The sequence below is a fragment of the Carcharodon carcharias genome, chromosome 26, assembly GCF_017639515.1.
Source record: "Carcharodon carcharias isolate sCarCar2 chromosome 26, sCarCar2.pri, whole genome shotgun sequence".
Taxonomy (NCBI): domain Eukaryota; kingdom Metazoa; phylum Chordata; class Chondrichthyes; order Lamniformes; family Lamnidae; genus Carcharodon; species Carcharodon carcharias.
In genome coordinates this window covers 24,996,470-25,022,154 of record NC_054492.1, presented here as the reverse complement: position 1 = coordinate 25,022,154, position 25,685 = coordinate 24,996,470, and the positions used below count along the sequence as shown (strand labels likewise).

Sequence of the window (25,685 nt, the reverse complement as noted above, 5' to 3'; positions counted from 1 at the left end):
TCTCTGCAATCTGGGTGCTTTCCTTGTTGAGTGGAGAAGTCCTTATATCAGATTAATGAGGGGAGCTTCAGCAAAGTTGCTGGTGAAATTATGAGGGGTTTGGTCAGGTTGGGGTTTTGTGGGGGATGGGTTTGGTTGGGTTGGGGATTTTGTGGGAATGGGGTTTGATGGGGAAGGGGATTTGGTTGGGTTGGGGGTTTTGTGGGGGAGGGGTTTGATGGGGAAGGGGATTTGGTCAGGTTGGGGTTTTTGTGGGAATGGGGTTTGATGGGGTAGGGGTTTTGGTTGAGTTGGGGGTTTTTGTGGGAATGGGGTTTGATGGGGAAGGGGGTTTGGTTGGGTTGGGGGTTTTGTGGGGGGGTGGTTTGACGGGGAAGGGGGTTTGGTTGGGTTGGGATTTTTGTGAGAGAGGAATTTGATGGAGATGGGGTTTTGATGGAGAAGCAGGTTTGGTGTTTGAGGGGGATGGGGGTTTAATATGGGGCTGGGGCCCCATTTACAGCATTAACTACAGTGGAGTAACCAGCTTGATGACACTGACCAATGACTTTACTGTTTGCATAGATGGCTTATTGTTGGATGTGCCTTGGAGGTGTTCCATTTGGCCCATCATATCTGTGCCAGCACTTTCAAAGAGCCACTGATACTATTATCAAAGGTTCTTTGTAGATTTTGGTGATCTTTATTTACAGAAGGTTTTGAATAGAAATACGCACAAAAGGCTAACAAGAATATTGCCATGCATTCATTCCCAGTGAATTGTTTGAAATAAGATTTTTTCTCCTCCAGAGTTTCCTGTTCATGAGCTTTTCTTCTGTGAATATGACTGAAAAATGATAAGCATTGCTGAAAATTTTAAGTCTCAGTTTTAATGTTTCTCTTTTACAGTGCTCCGTGACCTGTGGGGAAGGAGTAAGAAGACGTGGTGTCCTATGTCTGAACAACACCAACATGACATGCAGTTTTGAGGTGAAGCCAGCTGTGAAAAGCCAGTGCCACCTGAAACCCTGCCCCCGGCATAGGACAGGCATCAGGCTACGAGACTGGTCAGGGAGTGGAGCATCCAGCAGGGAACTCTACAATGAAGTGGGTTTCAATCTGAACTTTGGCCCCAGCAGGACAGTTCAAGAAGACAATTTAAATCAAATTGTTAACATCCCCAACCCTCATCCCTCCAATCTTAATGCAGAGATACCCCAGCCACATCCATTTGAAGATAAAATAAATAACCATATCAATGAAGACGATTTCACTGTTGAAAGCAGCAAGGACGAGGATTCTGCAAAAACCAATGTCTTTGTAGATGATTTCTACTATGATTATAACTTCATAAATTTCCACGAAGACCTTGACTATGATCCAGAGGATAGGCTTGTTGTTGAAGAGGAAGAGAAGACAAGTGAGAACATTAAACATGAAGAAGAACATTCAGAAACAAATAACATTTCGAACCATGTTTGGGAGAAGACACCTGACCAAGGCAAGAATAGAACTTTAAATGATCAGCTGGGGTCAGATGAGTTGGAGAAGATTCATTCAGGGCCCACACCCAATGAAAAGCCCTACAGTCGAGATGAAATAGTAGCAACAAATAATCCGATTATAGGTTCTACCACAAACTCAACGGATGTTCAACTGAGTGAGGAACATCCTACTGAGTATCTCCAAGCAACAATGGTTACTCAGAGTATACTGTATATCACTGACAGTGAAGATGATCAAAAAGAACTGTACGAGGAAGATGAGTTGCTGCCCGTTCATAATACAACAGTGCACAGTGTTAAGGAAATTATATATCCAGGTTTTCCAAATGATGATCAGAACAGCATTCACAACACGATCAGAATCCACAATCCTCATTACTACAGCTCCCCATCAATAACAATGACTACTTCATCACCACACAACAATGTAAACATTCCTAATACTTCAGAAACATGGAAGCAGGAGCATTCTGTAGTCAAACAGAACAATGATGACCACAATACTGGTGATCGTGGTGCAAGCAATAGTGAGCAGGATGGTCAACATCATGTAGGTGCTGAAGGATACACACATCCTTCAGACAGCAGAGAACAGGGAAGAAGCCTTGAATCAAAGGAGAATATGGATGAAGACATGAAGACAAATCTATTGAAAGAAGATGGAAGAGTGCAGAAGGATGAGCATGAGATTGTAAGTGAGAAAGCCCACTTGCCAAGCAGCACACTCAGTAACAGTTATAAACGAAATGATATGGTCTATGTAGATGGCAATCAGTACCCACACCAAAATACAGATGTTACTATTAATAAAAACCTTAACTATTGGGGAAACCTTGGCAGTCTCACCTCCACCACTGATACTGTAACTCCAACACCTTCAGTCTTCATTGACCCAAATGACATTCCTGCTTCAGAAATTATGCATTGGTCGATAGAGCAAGGACGAACTTTGGCAAGCACACCAGAATGGCACAGTTTAAGCAATTCTTTGAGTTTGCCAGGAAATGTGATCCTACCAGGAGAGTCTGGATATCATAATGCCCAAGATGTGCACTCACATCATAATTCGCCTTTGACACAAACTCCTCTGCTTTTGACACCAGTTTTAGCCACATCACTGCCACTGGTGTTCCCAGGAACAAGTCAACCACCGGAAGTATCAACATCTCCAGTGACTTTTGCAGTTCTACCAAATCTGTACTCTCAGCTACAATCATGGAGTACAACTGATGGAATCCAGTCAAACCATTTGCACCCAATTAAGGTAACCCATCCTGGCCGCTCACTTGTTCATACAGTGAGTCCACAGTTTAGGCTCCCAACAAGAAGACCACTGACACCAGCAAATCTACATCAAGAGAGGACAAGATTGGTGTCATCCACAAATTCAGTAGAAGGGAGCTCCAGAAGAACTACTACCTCTTCTGCTAAAGGCATTTCTAGTATTTACCTGTCAGCAACTCCATCAGCAAGACCTACCTCACATTTAAGTACATCGCTGATGCTAACAGAGAGGACTCAACAATCAGCCACTGCTTTCCCTGTGGGTACTCCTTGGACTGCTAGCATGGTGCCACATGAGACAATTTCAACAACAATTCATCCCAATGTAGTTGCAAAGGAAACAACAACAACTGCCTTAATGAAGTTGAATGCTGATGAACACACTGCGAAAATTGGTAAAACTTATCCAGGAGACACTGATTCAGATATCAGGAATGGCTCCCCAAGAACCACCGTGAGCACCTGGCCAGTGGCATCCCCTGAAATGCATCCTCCTGCTGTCTCCAGACACAAGCCTTTGTCAAAGTCAAGTTTGGAAGTCCAAACAACTCCAACGAGCTCAGTAATGGAAGCAACCACAAACCCAGTCTCTGAGGTATCAGCAGAATCCAGTGCTTACTGGGTGATTGGAAACTGGAGTGAGGCAAGTATCAGAGTTAACCCAGCAAGCAGAAACTTTCAAAATGGTTTTTTGACCAAGGAATGAACATAGGAATAAAGGAACAGGAAGGAGTGGGACATTCAACCTCTTGAACCTGTTCCGCCATTCGGTGGGATCATAGTTGATCTGGGTACTAACTCCATCCACCAGCCTTAGCTCCATTTCCCTTAATGCTCATGTTTAGCAAAAAAAAACTCTCAATCTCAGATTTAAGATTATTAGCATCTACTGCTTTTTTTGTGGGAGAGAGTTCCACACTTTTGCCACACTTTACATGAAAACATTTTTCCTAACTTCTCTCCCCCTGTGGTCTGGCTCTGATTTTAAGTTTAGTCCCTTTATTCTAGACTCCCCCACCAGTGAGAAAAGCTTCTCTCTATTCCACCTAATTAACTTATTTCAAAATCCTACAGGTCTCAATCCAGTTGAATCACCCCTTCCTTATGTTATGTCATGACAGATGATATGTGCCAGGATCAAATCCACAAGGGAAACTTGGTTGCGCTATCACAACAGTTTTGCAATTTGTATTTATTACAAGATGTGTGCACGGAATTCAGAAGTAATGAGTCCATCAAGACTTTAGAGATCTTAAAAATTAAATTAAAATATTTATTAACAAAATAAAAGATTTCAAAACATACATACGACTACAAATTACTTACTACTATAACAGCTCCTAAAATTCCTAATTAACCTGACTCCCAATTGCACACCCCCTTTAAGGCAACAGTTCAAAATAGATTTTAGATTTAAAATGAAACCAGCAAGTTAACACAATACCCACTCAACAGTGGAATTCCAAATGGCTTCCCTAACTTCAGTTACTTTACATAGCAGACTAATGCATAAATGGCTGGAGGCTTCTTAAAGGCTGTTTCACATACTCCTGTTAGATCTTAAATGGCCCTCTTCTCAGATAGCCATTCATTCTCCTTTATATATGTTTCTCTCTTTTTAATATGTAAATTCTATTGTTCCAAATATCTTTGAAACTGTATCTTCCTCATAATGTAAAACTTTCATGTCATCAATATTGTCAGTAACCTTTGGGAAAAATAAACACACTCCTTAGCCTCCTTATCTGGCTAGTGGTAAACAGACTAACATCCCTTTGAAATCCAAACAATCCCTTCATTTATCTACAAAATGCAAATTCCCTTCATATCTTCCATGCTAAGACCCCATCCATGTTTACTTGTTAGCATCTCAAGCACATTTCTACACCTAACTTCTTTTGATGATTTCAAACTTGCAGCCTACCTGTCTCCAATGTAATTAAATCACACAGACAGAACCACCTGTACTTACACCCATAAACCTACTTCACAATAAACCAGAAAAATATTATGAAAATTATTTTACTTTCATAACACTTAATCTTCCACATTCCAGGGAATACAAATTTAGTCTCATGAACACCATGAGACAGAACATCTCTATTTCCTCTACATTAAATAGGGAAAGGGATTTCACCGGTTTAATACTTCAGCAGATTGTCATCAATGTTACAAACTGTCTCTTCCCACTTACATCCACGATTCCTCTCACACCCTACATCATATCAACAAATACATTATCTGTTTCATTAACATTTAAATAACCCCTTTCCATCCTCCTTGTCCTTCCTTTTTTAGACTGGACCAGCCTCAAGTCTGTCTGCCATTGTATCAGTCTGGAGCCTTCGAGCTGCCCTGGAGCACCCATCTTTCTGCCCGCAGCTCATTGGGGGTGGTGGGGGAGGGGTGTGATGGGGAGGGTATGGTACTGAGGCTTAGACCACAAAATGGGCAGGGGCTTCAAGTAGCTTGACTTTTATAGTCAAACTTCCCCCACCCTCCAACCTGTGTGGATTTGTCAGTGGGCTTTGTTAAGCCTTTGAAAGACATTGACGGGCTTGCGCAGCCAACTGAATAAAATAAAGTGTATCTTTTTACACCTACAAATACTGGGGTGATTTATTGGTCTGAAACTTTTCAATTTTTGATTTTCGTCGGACCTTCTCTGGTTGGAGAGTTCTACTGATTGGGAATTTAGGACTAGGAGCCATAATCAAAAATTTAGAGCCAGGTTTATTCAAAAATGAAACAGGAAACAAGATCATACAAAGGGTGGCAGAAGTTTGGAACTCCCTTCCACAAATGGAATTTGATGTCTGATCAGTTAGTAAATTTAAAACTGAGATCAATAGATTGTTGATATTAATGGACATGGGGAAAAGGCAAGAGTATGGATCAGTCATAATCTCACTGAATGGTGGAACAGAGTGAAGGGGACCAAATGGCCTCTTCCTGTTCCTTCGGCAAGTTGGATGTTTAGAAAAACCTGTCTTCCTCTCTGTCTGGACATAGAAAAGGGATTTCACCGGTTTAATGCTTCAGATTGTCCTCAATGTCTCAAACAGTCTCTTCCCACTTACATCCACGATTCCCCTTACACCCTACATCATATCAACAATTTCCAGTTCCCTGGCCCCAACCACCTCCTCTTCACCATGGACGTCCAATCCCTCTACACCTCCATCCCCCACCGGGATGGTCTGAGGGCTCTCCACTTCTTCCTGAGGCCCGAACAATCCCCATCCACCACTACTCTCCTCCGTCTGGCTGAACTTGTTCTCTCACTGAACAATTTCTCCTTAAACTCCTCTCACTTTCTCCAAATAAAAGGTGTGGCTATGGGCACTCGCACGGGCCCCAGCTATGCCTGTCTCTTTATGGGGTATGTGGAACATTCCTTGTTCCAGTCCTACTCAGGCCCCATCCCACAACTCTTTCTCCGGTACATCGATGACTGCTTCGGTGCTGCTTCATGCTCTCGTCTGGACCTGGAAAAATTTATTAATTTTGCTTCTAATTTCCACCCCTCCATCATTTTCACATGGTACATCACTGACACTTCCCTTCCCTTCCTTGACCTCTCTGTCTCAATCTCTGGTGATAGACTGTCCACCAATATCCATTACAAGCCTACCGACTCCCACAGCTACATTGACTACAGCTCCTCACACCCCGCTTCCTGTAAGGACTCCATCACATTCTCTCAGTTCCTTTGCCTCTGTCGCATCTGTTCTGATGATGCCACTTTCCAAAACAGTTCCTTTGACATGTCTTCCTTCACCGAGGTTTTCCACACACGGTGGTTGACAGGGCCCTCAACCGTGTCCGGCCCATCTCCTGCGCATCCGCCCTCACACCTTCCTCTCCCTCCCAGAACCATGATAGGGTCCCCCTTGTTCTCACTTATCACCCCACCAGCCTCTGTGTTCAAAGGATCATCCGCTGCCATTTCCGCCAACTCCAGCATGATACCAGCACCAAACACATCTTCCCTTCACCTCCCCCCCTGCGGCATTCCATAGGTATCATTCCCTCTGTGACACCCTGGTCCATTCCTCCATCACCCCCTACACCTCAACCCCCTCCCATGGCACCTTCCCATGCAACCGCAGAAGGTGTTACACCTGCCCCTTTACTTGCCCCTTCCTCACCATCCAAGGGCCCAAACACTCCTGTGAAGCAGCATTTCACTTGCACTTCCCTCAATTTAGTCTCCTGCATTCTCTGCTCCCAATGCGGTCTCCTCTACGTTGGAGAGACCAAACGCAGACTGGGTGACCGCTTTGCAGAACACCTTCGGTCTGTCCATAAGCATGACCCAGACCTCCCTGTCGCTTGCCATTTCAACACTCCACCCTGCTCTCATGCCCACATGTCCGTCCTTGGCCTGCTGCAATGTTCCAGTGAAGCCCAACACAAACTGGACGAACAGCACCTCATCTTCCGACTAGGAACTTTACAGCCTTCCGGACTTAATATTGAGTTCAACAATTTCAGATCATGAACTCTCTCCTCCATCCCCACCCCCTTTCCAATCCCCCTTTTTCCAATAATTTTTTTTTTTTTTTACAACTCTATATTTTTCTTTTTCCTCCTATTTTTAAATTTATTTCATCTCCACCTTTTAGCCTGTTTCGATCCCTTCCCCCCCACCCCACCCCAACCCAACCCACCCACACTAGGGCCATCTGCCATTAGCACTTCCTTTAGATAATATCACCACCATCAACACCCCTTTGTCCTTTTGTCTATGACATCTTTGGCAGTCTCTTCTTGGCCTCCACCTATCACTGGTCCCCTAATCGAGCTCTCCTGTCCCACTCCCTTCTACCAGCTTATATTTCATCTCATTTCTATATGTCTTAGTTCTGATGAAGGGTCAAAAGGACTTGAAACATCAACTGTGTCCCTCTCTGCAGATGCTGTCAGACCTGCTGAGTTTTTCCAGGTATTTTTGTTTTTGTTCTAGATTTCCAGCATCCGCAGTATTTTGCTTTTATCACAAACTCTCTCTTTCTTTTCAAACTAGTTGCTTGTCAAAGCAAATTCATATACCCTTCTATAAACACTAACCTGTCGTTTCAGCTATGAGAAAGTATTAAGTGTGAGTTTTCTAAAGGTGCATTTGGAGAGCCTGAGCTGCCAGTAAAATCTATTGTTAAGACCTAGCTCTCTGCAAACCTTGCAAACCCCTGTTATCCTGCATAAAAAACTCTAACACGTAGACTCATGAAACAAAGCAAAGGGAACTGTAGTTTAATCTCATGTACAGGGGTGTAGTTAGTTTGAATGGAGTTCACTAACTGTTTCACTGTTGTGCAGTGCTCCACTACTTGTGGAATGGGAGCAATATGGAGAACAGTGCACTGCAGCACAGGCTCTGAGAACGACTGCAACAAGACCAAGAGGCCAGTTCCAGCTCGGAGATGCTACATCAGACCCTGCTCAACATGGCGTGTGGGCAACTGGAGTAAAGTAAGTCCCTCATTTCCCTTCAGCACCTCCAGTTTAATGCAAAGTTGGAGATGAGATATTTTATAAATGGACCAAATGACACCTATTGAAATAATCCAGTATCACAATTCCATGAGGGCAGACTACTTGATTTGTTTATCTGTGCTGCTGGTTTCAAAGACAGTGCAGGCCCAGGCCTTATTCAATTATATTTTGCTATTTTTAATGTTATCACATACATCCACTTCACTGTTCCACCCTCCACTGCCTGCACTCTTTACAGCAACGTATTACCCTCCACTGCATTGGATATGTTTTAAAAGGGTATTTAATAAAGTTAGACATGATTTTATTTAGGAGTGCACAGCCTAATTACTAGAACCCAAATTATCCCTTCAAACTGATTTAGTTTGACAGGGATTTAATCATCAGGTAAAGACTCAGACACTGAATTAGTGAATAATATCAAAGTTTATTGATTATAAGCAAAATACATTTGTCATTCAATCAAAAACTAATCCATCCACTACAGAAAAAACAATCAACTTAGTTAATGGACTAAAACTTATCAACTAACTAGTACGAGGAAATAAAGGTAAAGTATACTTATCAATGAAACCCTCCAGTCTTACCACTTTCAAATGGATGGCCAATCCAGAAGAAGGGGACAACAATCTCAACCCTTCATGCCAACAGCTGTTCACACCTGTCTCTAAAGAACAGTACACCTTCCTGGGATCCACACTGCCAGTGACTCTCCACTGCCCCTGGCCCAGCATTACAGTCATGATCTCCGTGCTGACAGGAATTCACGCCTCCGCCTCGCAATCTAAACCAGTTTCTCTTCACTTGGTACACACAAGATGGTTCCTGTAACCCTCTTTATACCTAAAAGGTGTTGTTGCCCCACCTCAGCCAATGGCTGTTTGGTCAATAAGGTTGTTTCATTTCATTGGTTCTAGCTAATTGCGCAAATCGCCTTAAACTTAAGATGAAGGCATGCTTCACACTTTTCCCCTTATCTTAAGACTTACAGGCAACCTGTTCATCACACTAAGATTCAATCAGTCAAGTCCAGTTTGTTCTTGATAAGTGAGGGTCAAAGAATGGTGTTCAGGCTCTCTTTCCCAGACTCTCTAACAGCACATTTAATTCTTCCACTGGGATGTCAGTGGAAAATTGCAAAAATCCTACTTACTTGACTACTAAGTTTATTGACTACTTACCCTTCAACTCTGGGTAATTGAGGTACTTCATTCTAATGTAATTATCTGTTGCTAGTTGGTGACTACTTCACAATAACTATATTAAGTTAGCTTGTTGAAAAAGGTTAGCAACATCAACATGGCTTCTTTTTCTCTTCACATGTTAGTACAAAATGGCCAAGTTAAGCACACTAAATCCTACTAAAATAAAACTTAAAATCTAAGTCATCTTAAACTTGTAGCACCCTCCACTGCACCATAACCTCCTCCACTGCACCACAACACCCTGCACTGCACCATAATACCCTGCACCATAACACCCTGCGCTGCACCATAACAACCTGCCCTGCACTGTAACAACCTGCTGTATGCCGTAACGCTGTCCCCTACACCATAACATCCTCCCCTGCATCATCACATCCTCCACTATGTTGTAACACCCACTACTGTGCTGGAACACCCTCCACCACATCATAACATCATCCACTGCACCATATAATCTTAAAATTTGAGCCAGGCTAGTCAGTGATGATGTCAGGAAGCACTTCCTTACTCAACAGGTGGTGGAAATTTGGAACTCCCCCTTTCAAGAGGCTGGGAGTCAATTAAACATTTAAAAAGTGAGATTGATAAGGTTATTAAGGGCTGTGGAACAAGTGGGCAGCTGGAGTTAAGATGCAGATCATCCATGATCTAACAGAATGATGGAAGCCGTTCAAGCACTCAAAAATACACTATTGCACTCTTAACACTCTCCACCTCATCCTCCCAAGGGCATCTTATGACTTCACTGATAAATTCTAGCAAATCTGTGCTTGTTTGCCTTGCATTTTAAGCTGAGCAGACTGCCTCTATCTCTGGCAAGACATTTTGTTGCTTAGAAGCAAACACCAAGATTAATTAGCTGCCAGATTTTGCAGCCTCATCTCACTGTTCCCACAGGGGCTCCTGTAACTCACACATCAAACTAGTTACTGGTTTCTTTGGCTGTTCCGCTTTATCTTTATGATGAATTCAGATCCTTGAATTTTCCAATCTTTCTTAATTGCTAATGAGATTTTTTGAGCTTCTGAATTCTAGTTTTTTTTTCTCCCCTCCATCTCCAGCCTTGCAGATGTTGAACTCCATGGATGCTGGAAGCCTTCCACAACCTCATTTAAGTAGCTAGCCTTCATCTATGTTGTCCATTTGACCAAGGGTGGGGCAGACCTGCCCAGCTCTCCCAAGATGCCCACACCCATGTGGGTGTTACTGGATAGCGATGAGGAGCTGGGAGTCTGATTGGTTGTTCCCTAATTAATTCAGGAGCATTGGCCTCATTCTCCAGCTGAAATTGCTCCTGCTGCAGTCACAGTGTGGCAGAGTTCATGAGGAGGGTTACCGAGCGGACATGTTACATGGCTCGTGATAATTTGATGATGGGCAGTGATTAATATTGTTCAGGTGGCACTGCCCTTTCACAAACACTTGTTTCTCCCTTTTAAGTGTCTGTATAAATCGCAAAATTAAACAACAGTGAAGTAGGGGTTAAACAAAGTTTTGTCTAGGTTAATGGTTTTGAAATGTTAATGGTACTGTCACTTCATTAATTTTTGTTTGAGTGTCGCTGGCTAGGCCAGCATTTTATTGCCTTGGTCCACTGCAGTCCATGTGGGTGAAGATTCTCCCACAGTGCTGTTAGGGAGGGAGTTCCAGGATTTTGACCCATCAAAGATGAAGGAAGAGTTTTTTCTCAAGTCAGGATGGTGTGTGGCTTGGAGGGGAACTTGCAGGTGGTGGTGTTCCCATCTATCTGCTGCTCTTGTCCTTCTAGATGGTAGTGGTCATGGGTTTGGAAGGTGCTGTCGAAGGAGCCTTGGTGAGTTGCTGCAGTGCATCTTGTAGACGGTACACGCTGCTGCCACTGTGCGTCGGTGATGGAGGGAGCGAATGCTTTACGTGGTGAATGGGGTGCATCCAGTCACAGATAATCCTCTTCAATTGTGATCCGGAAACTCCTGACCTGCAGGTGTTTCAATGTGAGGAAGAAAGCTGAATTACTGATTTAACTTCTCATTCTCACCACTAGGGTATTTTAACTCTGGCTTCCCCCCCTTGGGACAGAATTTTTCACTGAGCAGGCGGGCGTGTGCCCAACCTGCTCGAGCGTAAAATAGTGCATGATGATGTCAGGTGAGCATCCCGACGTCATCGCTAACTCACGCGATATTTCGGTCGGTGGGCACGCACTAAACTCGGAAGCGTGCCCGCCAACAATTAAGAGGGCAATTAAGCCCACTAACAGTGCAATTAACGGAGATTTCTCGTTGCCCGTCTGTCCAACCTTACGGTTGGCGGGTGGGCAAATCAGCCAGGCAGCCTTTGTATTTTTCAGGAAACTTCATCCAAGGGCGGGATGAGGTTTCCGTTATTAAATTTTTTTTTAAAAACCCATGGACAGACTTTTTTATAATATCAGTGTTCAGGTGACTGTGACGCTTGGGTACTTTTGTTCTGATTTTAAAGTCTTTATTTAAAACTTTTGCAGTCTTCAGCTCCCTGAGGCAGCTCCTTCCTTCCTTCAGGGAGCTTTCTGTGAACGCTCACTCACGCCCACGCTGACTTCAGCGCTCGTCCCTCTCCCGCCCTCACCCCAGCAGCGCTGAGCATCCCAACGCGCACTTCCCGCTGGCTGGCCTTTAATTGGTCGGCGAGCATGAAATCGGGGTCGGGGGCCGATCGCGGGTGGTGGTCCGTTTCCCGGCAGCTCCTGGGCCTCCTGATCACGCCCGCACGCTAGACCTAGAAATCCTGCCCTTCCTTTATTCCTTTTATTCTCTGCTTGTCCAGATACCACTGCAGGTGTGTGGGAGGGGAGGTAGCCTTTTGGTTGCTCTCTTAATAGTCCCACGAGCAGCACCAGGGTCTGTGCAGGAATTACTGTCCTCTCCCACTTTTCCTACTCTACCCTGGGGTGATACATAAGCCCCTCTCACTGAGCAGAGCAGAACTCAAACCTGTCTCATTCCCTCAAATGAACCAGCCCCCTTCCCATTCACTCCCAATTGTGTAAAACTCCTTCCCAATCACTCGTATGGAACCTCTGATCTAACATTTTAAATAAACATTTAAATACAAATTCTCATCCTTCACACACAAACTGTTCCCAAAATATTTGTACAAAGCACTCAGTGCTGTGTCAACTTCTGCCAAATCTAATTATAGTTGCTTAAAAAGCTCTTGTCATAAAGTTTTGCAATATGGTTTCAGATCAAGGGTCCAGTTAACAATTGCATGGATTGAGCTGGTGAAAGGTCCCCCTATTCCCAGTTACACAGATCCTGATCCAAGAGGAGTGTTTCCCAGGGGATTTATTAAATGCTTGTTTGGATTTTTATCTTCCAAAGCTTTGGCACAATGTTAGTTATGGTGAATTCTATTCTGCAATCATTGTTCAAAGCTTTCTCCTGAAGAAAGTCTAACGTTTTATTGTTCTGATTATTTGAATTACTTAACAATTTCCCCCAATCATTTTCCCGCTGTATACCATCCCCTAAACGAGCGAGTTATATTATTAATCACTGGTTATACTTCAGCTGGAGAATTGTGTTTGGGGCACCACACTTTAGGAAGGGTGTTGAGGCCTTGGAGAGGGAGCAGTGTTTTACTAGAATAGTGATTGATCTTTTTCCGATCTCGCCCCTTCAGGCGTAAACCTCGCTGGGGTGGCCGGCTTTCTTGGGCAGCTGCACAGCCTGGATGTTGGGCAGGACCCCACCCTGGACTATGGTGACCCCTCCCAGCAGCTTATTGAGCTCCTCGTCGTTGTGGATGGTGAGCTGCAGGTGGTGGGGGGGGGGCGTTGCTGATGCGAGTCATCTTGTTGTCCTGGGCCCTGTTGCCGGCCAGCTCGAGAATCTCGGCCGTCAGGTACCCAAGGAGGGCAGCCAGGTAGACGAGGGCTCCGGCTCCGACACGCTCGACATAGTGACCCTTGTGCAGCAGCCGGTGGATGCGGCCAACGGGGAACTGGAGACCGGCCCTGGAGGAGCGAGTCTTGGCTTTAGCATGCCCTTTCCCTCCGGTTTTACCGAGACCGGACATTCTGTTGTTACTCCTGCTGAATGTCTTCACCGATGTTGAGGGGCTTTGGTTATGTGGAGAGACTGGAGAAGCAGGGATTGTTCTCCTTGGAACAGAGAAGGTTAAGACATGATTTAAAACATGGCGGCCGAGCTCGAATTAATGAAAAAAAAGTTTTGTAAAGTGGCAGCCAGAGCCTAAAACTGCCTTCCTATCGCGTTTTTGTGCCTAAAAAAACCCATTGCTGAATTCTATCATTACAGAATCAATTAGTCCTGCGATTGGCCCTGACATCGCTGCAGGAGCCCAGCAAGGCCCTGTAGGTGTGGGAAGAATCATTGAAAGGACAGTTACTGTGCTGCCATCTTGGAAGAAAAAAGAATAAAGTAGTACTCTCCTGTTATGGAAAACAACCATGGATGGTAAATTAAAACTACCAGACCAATTTGAGCTCGTGCAAGGGTCAAACCGCAAAATTGGGCGTCACGGAGAAGAAGATTTTTGGTATTACAGAAGCACAGCAGGATTAGGTAGGAAATCAGAGGAAATCCAAGTTAATATGTTTACATATTGCCAGTGAAATAATCCTAATGCAAGACATTGATGGATCCTCAGCCAGCTTTGATGAGATATTAAAAGCCATTGACAAGTATTTTAATCTTCAAGTTGTGGAGCGCAAAGAGCATAAAAAGAGGGATTGAACTGCCTCTATAAAGCAACAAAAGGGCAAAAGACAATACCCAAGCGAACCAATGATGGTGGCAGACCATGTCAGAGCAATGAAGTGCATGAGCCGAAGAGTTTAGTGAAGAGCAAAAAGGAGGCTGAGGACCAGCTGGAAGGCTGGAAGAAAGATCTACACATTATCTAAACTGCGACAGGAGGTGGCAGTGCTGAGCCAGCTGACTCTGATTGAAGGAAAGTCAGAGAGCGTTCCAAGCTGCAGAAAGATAATGAAGCTATGAGTAGCACAATTACAGAACTGAAACAAGCTAAGACTTCATCAGAGACAGACCTGACTAACAGTGAAACCAAAATAAAGGGCAAGGACAAACTTCTGCTGCAGGCAGAGAAAGAGAAGGCAGAAATAAGATCGGAAAATGTTCATATCAAAGCAGAGTTGAAAGACTTGAATCATGAGGTTCAAGCAGAGTATGTGCCTTTGAAAACACATGTTACACTAAAGCCTTCAATGAGCTAACATTCCCTCCGGAAGAAACAGGACAAACCCATGGAGTCTAAACAAAGCAGACAGGTTCTCGATAAGGAGAAATTCAACTCCAAGGACTGCCAAATGCAAGTGCCTGAAGCACAGAATACTACAATTTCAACTCTGAACCAAGAGAAGCTTGCCTGAAGTAACTGAGATGACTACTCCTTCAAATGTGACAAGAACAAGATCTGGAAGAGTAGACAAGCCTTCAGACCATTTGAATTTATAAAGTCAAAGAGATTTGAGTGGGGAAGGGAGAGGTAGCACATAAGGAAAGATTGTACTGTAAATATGTTTGGTTAAAGACTTGGTGGAGGAAGGTGTAGTATAAGGGTGTTCAGCATAGCAAGGGTAAATGTGGGACTGGAGAACAGGACCGGCCACAGTTTGATGTAGAGAGTCACATGATAGTGGACTAAGTACAGTCATAGTCTAGCAGAAGCCAACTTGGAGGCTGTACCCTGGAGATGTATATAATTATGAGTTACCAATAAACACTGAACCACACAAGCCTCCAGACCTCCTTGTGAGACACAGAACAAAGCCATATAACATATTTAAATGAATATTATATGTATGTATACTTGCAGGGCTAAGGGGGAAAAGCAAGCGAGTGGAACTAATGGATTGCTCTTTCAAAGAACCAGCACAGACATGATGGACCAAATGGCCTCCTTTCATGCTGTATATCTTTAATACACCAATACACTACACTATCAGTCTGATTCAAATCCTTGTCGCTCCTAACATGGTACTCACTGTAATGTTTTGCAAGTCCTTTTTTGATCTCCATGTTAACAGACTATTGATTACCTCCCTCAGTGCTCCAGGAACTGTGGTGGTGGCGTGAAGATCCGGGATGTCCAGTGCATTGACACCAGGGACAGAAGGCACCTGCGGCCTTTTCACTGCCAGTCCGTCCTCCACAAGCCCCCAACCAGTCTCGCCTGCAATTCCAAGCCTTGTATGGACTGGTACATATCAGCATGGGGAGAAGTAAGTCAACAGCAAAATAACACTTAAAGAAAGAGTTTCTATAGCACTGTTCACAGCCACTAGATGTTCCACAGCACTTTACTGCCAATTAAGTACTTTTTTGAGGTGTAGTCATGTTTATGATGCAGGAAATGTGGCGGCCACTTTGCACACAGCAAGATCCCACAATCAGTAAAATTATAAAAACCAGACCACCTGTTTTAGCGATATTGGTAAGGTGGGTAAATGAAGTGACAGCGCAGACCTGTCATGATCGAATGGAATGGTGGAGCAGGTTCGAAGGGCTGAATGGTATCTTCCTGTTCCTAATGCCCCTACTTCCCAGGAGGTACAAACAAAAAGAAAGGCTTGCAATTTGTAGTTAAAGTGGCAGCGTCTGAGGGATTTGGAAGTTTCACTGAGGTGCAGTAGGAGAGATTCTTCTGAGGTCAGAGTTAAGGCACTGGCTTGAGGACAATGTTAAAATGAAAAGAGCATTATTTGGCTATTTGCTTTGCTGTTTCTTATACGTTTAATAAAATAGTTTTTTTTCTGTCGGTTCATGCAGTGTTCCAAAGCCTGTGATGGAGGAGAGCAAGAAAGGCTGGTCATGTGCCCAGAATACGGGCGCTGTGACGAAATGTTACGAATGAACAGTACGAGGATGTGCAATGACCACCCCTGTACCAAGTGGATGAAGGGCTCATGGGGACGGGTGAGTTCAGCAGCTCACATGGGCTGAGGGAAATTAAACTTTCCTATGTAAACACTCAACACTCCCTCCCGTGACCCCTGTAAGTACTGACACCTGCCCCAGTGATCCTTGTAAATACTGACACCTCCCTCCTAGTGAACACTGTAAATACTGACTCCCCAGTGGCCCCTATAATTACTGACACCACCCCCCCCAACCGTGACCCCTGTAAATACTGACACCCCCTGCAGTGACCCGTGTAAATACTGACAGCCCCCCAGTGACTCTTTTCAAGACTGACACCTCCTCCCAGAGACTGCCTGTTAATACTGACACATTCCCAGTGGCCCCTGTAAATACTGACACACCCCCCAGTGACCCCTGTAAATACTGACACACCCCCCAGTGACCCCTGTAAATACTGACACACCCCCCAGTGACCCCTGTAAATACTGACACACCCCCCAGTGACCCCTGTTAATACTGACACACCCCCCAGTGACCCCTGTAAATACTGACAGCCCCCCAGTGACCCCTGCAAATACTGACACACCCCCCAGTGGCCCCTGTAAATACTGACACACCTCCCAGTGACCCCTGTAAATACTGACACACCCCCCAGTGACCCCTGTAAATACTGACACACACCCCAGTGGCCCCTGTAAATACTGACACACCCCCCCAGTGACCCCTGTAAATACTGACAGCCCCCCAGTGACCCCTGTAAAAACTGACAGGCCCCCAGTGACCCATGTCAATACTGACACCTCCTCCCAGGGACTGCCTGTTAATACTGACACATTCCCAGGAACACCCGCTAATATTGACACACTCCCAGAAACCCCTGTAAGTACTGACACACCCCCAGGGAGGGCTTTTATTTGGTTAATTAATGGAAGGGAGGCTAAGCTGACCTTTATCCCTTCATGTTGCTGTCTTATCGCAGTGCACCGTTCGCTGTGGGGGAGGAATACAGCGACGTCTGGTGAAGTGCATAAATACAGTGACTGGTCAGGCAGAGGAGGACAGCAGCCGGTGTGACCATGAGCCCTGGCCTGAGAACACGCAGAAATGTAACCTGCAAGAGTGTGACCCCAGCGAGCAGAGTGAGTCTTTCTGTAAAGGCAAAGGAAGTTGCAATTCTATAGCACCTTTCACGACCTCAGGACATTCCAAAGCATTTTTCATCCAATGAAGTATTTTGAAATGTAGTCACTGTTGCAAAGTTAGCCAATTTACACACAGCAAGCTCCTACAAGTAGCAATGAGATAAATGCACAGCTCATTTGCTTTTAGTAACGTTGGTTGAAGTTGGTCCAGGACAACAGGGAGAACTCCCCTGCTCTTCTTTGTAGAAGTTCTGTGGGATCTTTTACATCCACCTGTGAGGGCAGAGAAGGCCTCAGTTTAACATCTCATTCGAAAGGAGGCACCTTTGAGAGTGCAGTACTCCCTCAGTACTGCATTGATGTGTCAGCCTGGATGATGTACTCAGCTCGCTCAATGTGGGAACTCTCATGCAGGGGACTATAAATGGGAAAAATACCAAAATCCATGCTGGCAAGTCTGTGACGGCTCAGTAAACCTACCTTTATCCAACCAGGTATCAGAAAAAGATCTCTGAGCAAGAGGCGGTGTATGGCAAAGATGATCATCGCCTTGCACGGATGGTCCACTTGTACAGTATGAATAGGGGTGGCACTGAGACATACACAAGCAGACATGGAAGCAACTTTGTATTGTGGATCTGAGACAACTGGGTTGAAGCTGCCTCAAAACTGGCTTCATGTGGGACCCATCAGAAAGAAAAAAACTCTCCTCCAAATTCAGCTGCTGGAATGAAAGGATGCTGTCAAATCACAGCTATCCCAATCCATTCATATAACACCTCTAATTATTCACAATTTTGCCTGCTTCCAGCCTGCACATTTTGTCAACTTTGTCCATTATAAATTCCTATGTCAACATTTATAATCAAAGCTACCTATGTATAAACTTGTCACATAGTAATTACACCCTTCATTCCCCCTCTCACTTAGAAGCACTTCATTGATACCACTGACAGGAGGGTGCTATTACAGCGTGACAAGTTTACATAGATAGCTACCATTATAAATGTTAGGCATGAGAATTTAAATTGAAATATAACATTTGTTTGGAGCACAGCAGCCTGTTTATAAGAACAAAAGAAATTGGAGCAGCAGGAGGCCATTCAGCCTCTCGAGCCTGCTGTACCATTCAATAAGATCATGGTTAATTTTCTACCTCAACTCCATATGAACATACAAACAAGGAGCAGGAGTAGGCTAGTGTGAGGTGCTGGCATAGTGGTACTGTCACTGGGCTGGTATTTCTGAGACCCAGGGTAATGTTCCAGGGACCTGGGTTCAAATCCCACTGCAGCATTGAATTCAATAAAAGTTAAAAGTCTTATTTACTGAGCCATTGTTGATCTGGTTCACTGATGTCCTTTAGTCTGGTCTACATGTGACTCCACATAGCAATGTGGTTGACTCTTAAATGCCCCTGACTAAGGGCAATAAATGCTGACCATGAACAAATAAATTCAGCCCCATTTAATAAGATAATGGCTGATAGTAACCTGAAATCTGCATCCCAGTAACCTGAAATCTGCATCCCACCTACCACGAATAACCTACCAAGAATCTATCCACCTCTGCCTTAAAAATATTCAAGGACTCTATTTCCACCACCTTTTCAGGAAAAGAGTTCCAAAAACTTACAACCCTCTGAGTGAAAAAATTTCATCTCATCTCCATTTTAAATGAGCAACCCCTTACTTTTAAACAGTGACCCCTAGTTCTAGATTCTCCCACAAGAGGAAATATCCTCTCAACATCCACCCTGTCAAGACCCCTCAGGATCTTATATGTTTCAATCAGGCCACCTCTTACTCTTCTAAATTTCAGCGGATACAAGCCTAACCTGTCCAACCTTTCCTCATAAGACAACTCGCCCATTCCAAGTATTAGTCTAGTAACCTCTGAACTGCTTCCAATGCATTTACATCCTTAGATAAGGTGCCCAATACTGTACACAGTTCTCCAAATGTGGTCTCCCTTTACAACTGAAGCATAACCTCCCTAGTTTTGCATTCAGTTGCACATGCAATAAATGATAACATTCTATTAGCTTTCCTAATTACTTGCTGTACCTGCATTGTATCCTTTGGGATTCATGCACTGTAGCGATCACAGCAGAACAACTCCACATTCCTGCCTGAACCCCATATCCCTTGATTTCCTCACTATCCAAAATCTATCAATGTCTGTCTTGAATATACTCAACAACTGAGCAAACACAGAGAATTCCGAAGATTCATAACCCTCGGAGTGAAGAAATTTTTCCTCATCTCAGTCCTAAATGTCTGATCCCTTATCCTGAGACATCTTGTGCACAGCAAGCTCCCACAAACAACAGCAAGGTAAATTATCAGTCAGTATGTGTTTTTCTGATATTATTGTTAGAGGGATGAATGTTGACCATGAGAGCCCCCAGACACTTTATGGGATCTTGACTACCTGAACTGGCAGTCAGGTTCTGGTTTAATGCTGCACCTGAAAGACACCACCTCTGATAGTACAGCACTCCTTCAGCACTGTAGCAAATTGCCAGTCTGGATTTTATGCTCAAGTATCTCGAGCAGGGCTTAAATTCCTCAGACTTAGAGTGAAGCTGATAGCGAACAGTGATAAATATACAAAACTGGCAGGTAGGAAAAGACCAGTTGATCCATCAAGTCAGCACCTCACCATGATGGCTGGAGCATCATGACCAGGCCTTTCCCAGGTCCCTCCTCCCCCTGCACCCCATCCACCTCCGCTTCACCCCCACCCTCCCAACAGCCAAGTGATCTCCTGTGAGAGACAAGAAGAACAGAGAAAAAACTCAGGGCCGATAAAATCCTCACTGGCGAATTGCTGTCTGACCCCCCCCCACTCAGGAGATCATACAGACCAAGTGTTACCTATAACCACACTGACCTTCTATCTGATGCGATCTCTGTCCAAGTCAGGAACTGCTCGAGCTCCCCCTGGAAGGCAGAGTCAACACCCGCTACACCAACCGGCAACACACTCCAGAGCCTCACTGCTCTCTGGGAAAAGAAGAGCTGCCCAATATCCTATTCCTACTCTTCTATAGTTTAAACCATGTCATTAAGAAATCATGCCATGTGTGGATAGACTTTAGTTGGTAGCAAATTTAATTTAAAGTCATTGCAAGAATTGTGCATTCGGACCGTGAGGTCAACTGGGTGTCATTAATAGAGGCAAGTTCATCATTTTGTTAGTGCCTGGCTTTACTTTAACACTGCACAGAGTCATTCATTACAGATTAACCTATAAATATTACAGGCAGTTCCATACACAGACCTCCTTTAGTATTTCTTAGTACAAGAGGTCAGAATTGTCAAGATATTGCTTGGTAAATAATTATTTAAGTAGGAATTAAATAAACAAGCTGTTGTCCATCCCACAAACATCAACTGCGTCCATATCTAATCCCAGGAAATGCTCTGGGTTATGTACTGCCGGGTATAAATCAGGCTGAGGAGCATTTGTGAAAAGAATTGAATAAGAGCAGTCGACGAGCAGACAGGAGGCTAGATCTGTCACCACACAAGCTGGGTATTTGTGCAAACGAGGCAGTCGAAGCCATTGCAAATAACCCGAGTGTGGTCGCCTCACTGCCCTGTCCGGATGCTACAGACAAATGGTTTCAATTTACTCATGATGGAGCAACTAGAAACAACAGAAGACAAGCACAGGTCAATGTGATGGCAGGTCAATAAACTGTGCATCCAGAATGAAGCAATGCAGCTGTGGCCTTGGAAAGACAGCAGCAAGAGGCAGTGGTGGGGGTGGGGGGAGGGCGCAATGCTGGGGGTGCAGTGGCTCGGTATTTTTGGACATCCTGCTAAATAAAATAATTTGTCTTTCTATAGAGCAGAGAAGTCTATGAGGAGATTTAGTAGAGGCGTTTAAATTCATGGAAGGTTCTGACAGAGTAAATAAAGAGAAATTGTTTTTAGCGGTTGAAGGATTGATAACCTGAGGGCACAGATTTAAGGAGATTTATTAAGCACATGAAAGAGAAAAGAAAATTGCTGGAATATGGGGAAACTGCAGGCAAGTGGGACTAATTGGATTGATCTTTGAAAGGACCAGTATTGACTTAATGAGCCAAATGGCCTTCTTCTGTGTTCTATGATATAGTGCCTTTCATGACCTCAAGATGTGTTTTACAGCTAATTTTTTTATTCATTGAATGTGGGCATCACTGGCTAGGCCAGCATTTATTGTCCATCCTTAACTGCCCTTATTCAGAGAGCATTTAGGAGTTAACCACATTTCACATGTCAGCCAGACAAGGACAGCAGATTTCCTTCCCTAAAGAATGGGTTTTTACAACAATTGTTTCATGGTCTAATATTCCAGATTTTTACTGAATTCAAATTCCACCATCTGCTGTGGTGGGATTTGAACACAGGTCCCCAGAGCATTACCCTGGGTCTCTAGATTACTAGTCCAGTGACAATACCACTGTGCCATTGCCTTCCCAGTAGTAATGATTGACTTTTGAAGTGTTGTAAGGATACACAGCAAGCTCCCACAAATAGCAATGGGATAATGTACTGGCAACCTTCCATCTCTTAATGCAATGGTTTGTGTCTTGGTGGTTATCTCTGTGTTAAGCATCGCCTGGTGTGGCTGAGGAGCCCCACTCTGGCATGCTGTCGCTGCTGCATTTGTTGCAAAGGAGGACAGTTGGCTGAGATGGTGCAGGATTTACTGGCCTTTGTTTTCTATGGATCCTCTTCTCGGCCAGTTGAGCATTTCATTTCTGCTTGCCTCTCCCAATTCCCCCCATTTAGCTTCCAGTGGTCATGGCCATCGGCAACTGTCTCCCAGAATATCTCGCTTGCAAGTGTCCATACAGAGAAGGTATGGACACCCAACAGATCATGATCCAGTGGCCAATTCACTGTACAGAAGGTCTTTGAGTATACAGCCATTGTCTATCTGATGAATGTGGCTGAGCCAGCATAGATGTTATTGGTTTAGCACTAACTGTATGTGATAGAATTAGCACGCGCCAGGACCTGAGTTGCTGACCTTGTCAGATGTCAAGGATACGCCTGAGACAGCAGAGGTGGAAAATGTTCAGCTTTTTCTTCTGCCTAGTATATGTTGTCCAGGTCTCACCACTGCAGAGGAGAATGCTGAGGACAAACACTTGCTGGATTCACAGTTTGGTGTTCTCAGTCGAGCTGCTGTTATTCCACACTCTCTTAATTGCTGCAGCTTTTGCAATGTATGTGCTGATTTCAGCATCAAATGATAGATTGCTGGTGATTGTGGAGTCTAGATATGTGAAGCCATCAACAACCTCCAGCATTACATTGTCAATGCTGATAAATGACAACATCCTGGACCTTGACATTTGTCTTCCTGATGCTGATGGTCAAACCCAACTCTTTACAGATGTGAGAGGGTCTACCCATTTGCTGCTGAAGGTGTTCCTCATTATTATGGTGTGCTAATGACCAGATAATAAAAGTACTTAATTGAGTGTGAAGCACTTCGGAACATCCTGAGGTCAAGGGAGACACTATATAAATGCAAGTCGTCCTTTAGTGATGGTAGTTGAGAGGGTTAAATATTGGCCAGGACACCAGGGAGTATATCCCAGCTCTTTCTTCAAAATGATACCATGGGATCTTTGATGTGCACCTGAGAGAGCAGATAGAACCTCAGTTTATTGTCTCATCTGAAAGACGGCACCTCCAAAAGTGCAGCATTCCCTCAATACTACACTGGGAGTGTCAGCCTAGATTTTGTGCACCAGTCTCTGGAGTGGGATTTGAAGCTAGAACTTTCAGAGGCAAGGGTGCTACTCACTGAGTCACGGCTGACGCCTGCAAATACAGGAATAAGTACTCCCCACCTCATGTAAGTGCTGCCTATCCCCTATGTGTGTAGGCAAACATGGCAGCCAGTTCCCACACAGCAAGCTCCCATAAACTGCAATGGGATAATGTATTCTGGACAGACTTCTATCTCCTAGGATGATGGTTTGCGCCTCGGTGATCAACCCTGTGTTTAGCACACAGCCTGGTATGGCTCAGGAGCCCCACTCTGGGATGACAGTCTCTGCCGCATACGCTTCAGAGGAAGACAATGGGCTAAGGTGCCAGATTCGCTGCCCTCGGTTTTCTCTGGGTCCTCATTTCGACCAGCTGTAAAGCTATGCTTTTATTTTGCTGCGAAAATGCAGCGCGTGATGAATGGCAGGCTGTGAAGATGCCCTGAGTTATTTGAACTGGAGGCTTATTGTATCAGGGTCTGAAGTACAGACCTCGTGTTTTATCATATTGCATTGCAGAGAGGAATTGCACATCCATGTGGATTGTACAGTCTGTCTGCACGCTTTTAGAGAACAGCAAAACCCACTGTGGATTATAGACAAGAGCAGACCCTGCCTGTACAGAACACAGCAAATAAAACATGTTAAAATGAGGTGGGATAGGGGAAGGAACTTTTAAAAGAAAAGCTGAAAAGTGGATGATTCCTTGATCCTGGCTGCTGCAGAGGCAACATTCACTCCCCACACTACGCCCCGCTCGCTCCCCACACTACACTCCATTCACTCCCCACACTACACTCCATTCACTCCCCACACTACGCTCCAATCACTCCCCACACTACGCTCCAATCACTCCCCACACTACACTCCATTCACTCCCCACACTACACTCCAATCACTCCCCACACTACGCTCCAATCACTCCCCACACTACGCTCCAATCACTCCCCACACTACACTCCAATCACTCCCCACACTACACCCCGCTCACTCCCCACACTACGCCCTGCTCGCTCCCCACACTACGCCCCGCTCGCTCCCCACACTACGCCCCATTCGCTCCCCACACTACGCCCCGCTCGCTCCCCACACTACGCCCCGCACTACACCCCGCTCACTCTCCACACTACGCCCCGCTCGCTCCCCACACTACACCCCGCTCGCTCCCCACACTACGTCCCATTCACTCTACACTCCTCATTCCTCACTTTGCACACATCAAACTCCATGATCAGGCTCCAGACCTCAAGAAAATGAAGAGTTTGTGACGCCTGATTGTAAAATATTCAGTCACCTTCAACCTATCAAACAGCCATTAGAATTGAATTGCTGCTCAGATGGTTTAAGAAGGAGCCTCCTTAAGTGGCTGTTTGATTAGGAACAACTTGCAGTTTGAAGCAGCAGCAGATAATGTGATGTTGAAGGCCCCAAAAACTTTTATCAGCCCTCAGAGAGTTCTTTATCTTAAAGCAACTGAGCTGGGGGAGGCTGAATTGTCATTCTCACTGTCTGAAGTGCCACAAACAGGTCAACAACAGACAGATAAAAACACAAAGTCATGACCTTACTGAATAAGGGATTTTAGTTGGAACCTTTGACTTTTTGAGCTGTTTTTTAATTGTTGGGGATGTGAGTATTGCTGGGTTTGTTTCTCATCCTTAATTGCCCTTGAACTGAGTGACTTGCTGGGCCATTTCAGAAGGGAGTTAAGAGGCAACCACATTGCTGTGGGTCTACAATCACCTGTAGGCCAGACCAAGGTGGGACAGCAGATTTCCTTCCCTAAAGGACATTAGTGAACCAGATGGGCTATGACGTTCATGGTTTTACGGTCACCATTACTGAGACTTCTATTAATTGAAGTTAAATTCCACCAGCTGCCATGGTGGGATTTGAATCCTTGTCCCCAGGGCATGAGCCTCTGGGCCTCTGGAACACTAGTCCAGTGACATTACCGCTACACAACCTCTCTGCTAATAAACACCAATATAAATAAAGTAAAATCTTGCATTGCTATAGTGCCCTTCACAAGGGATTCTAAAGTGCTTTACAATCAATAAAGTACCTTTGAAATGTAGTCACTATTGCAATGTAGGAAACCTGGCAGCTGTTGTATCCACAGCAAGCTCCCACAAACAGCAATGTGATAAAGATCAGATCATCTGTTTTTGTGATATCAACTGATGGGATAAATATTGTCCAGGACACATAAGTGGGAGAGTGGGGGGAGGAACCTCTGCTCTTCTTTCTTCGGAGTTGTCCCATGGGGGCTGGAAGGAGCTCCGTTTGACAATGAAAGATAACTGAAACATCTTTTAAAGCACTTGAAGAGTAACATCCAATTTCAATTCTTTAGGAAGGATTGAAATGATTTTGGTTGCAAGAATACAAGTTGCTGTTCAATCCATGGTCTTTAAAAGGCTAAA

General features: G+C 44.6%; 1 protein-coding gene across 1 annotated transcript in view; it reads left to right on the top strand.

Moving 5' to 3' along the window:
* The window catches only part of LOC121270043 (A disintegrin and metalloproteinase with thrombospondin motifs 7), a 168,518-nt gene that overhangs the window by 123,780 nt on the left and 19,053 nt on the right, over positions 1 to 25,685 (top strand). The window contains exons 19-23 of the mRNA XM_041175365.1: positions 889 to 3,411; positions 8,091 to 8,243; positions 15,525 to 15,698; positions 16,246 to 16,392; positions 17,318 to 17,477. Coding sequence (XP_041031299.1) covers positions 889 to 3,411; positions 8,091 to 8,243; positions 15,525 to 15,698; positions 16,246 to 16,392; positions 17,318 to 17,477 — 3,157 coding nt within the window. The remainder of the gene's footprint in view (positions 1 to 888; positions 3,412 to 8,090; positions 8,244 to 15,524; positions 15,699 to 16,245; positions 16,393 to 17,317; positions 17,478 to 25,685) is intronic.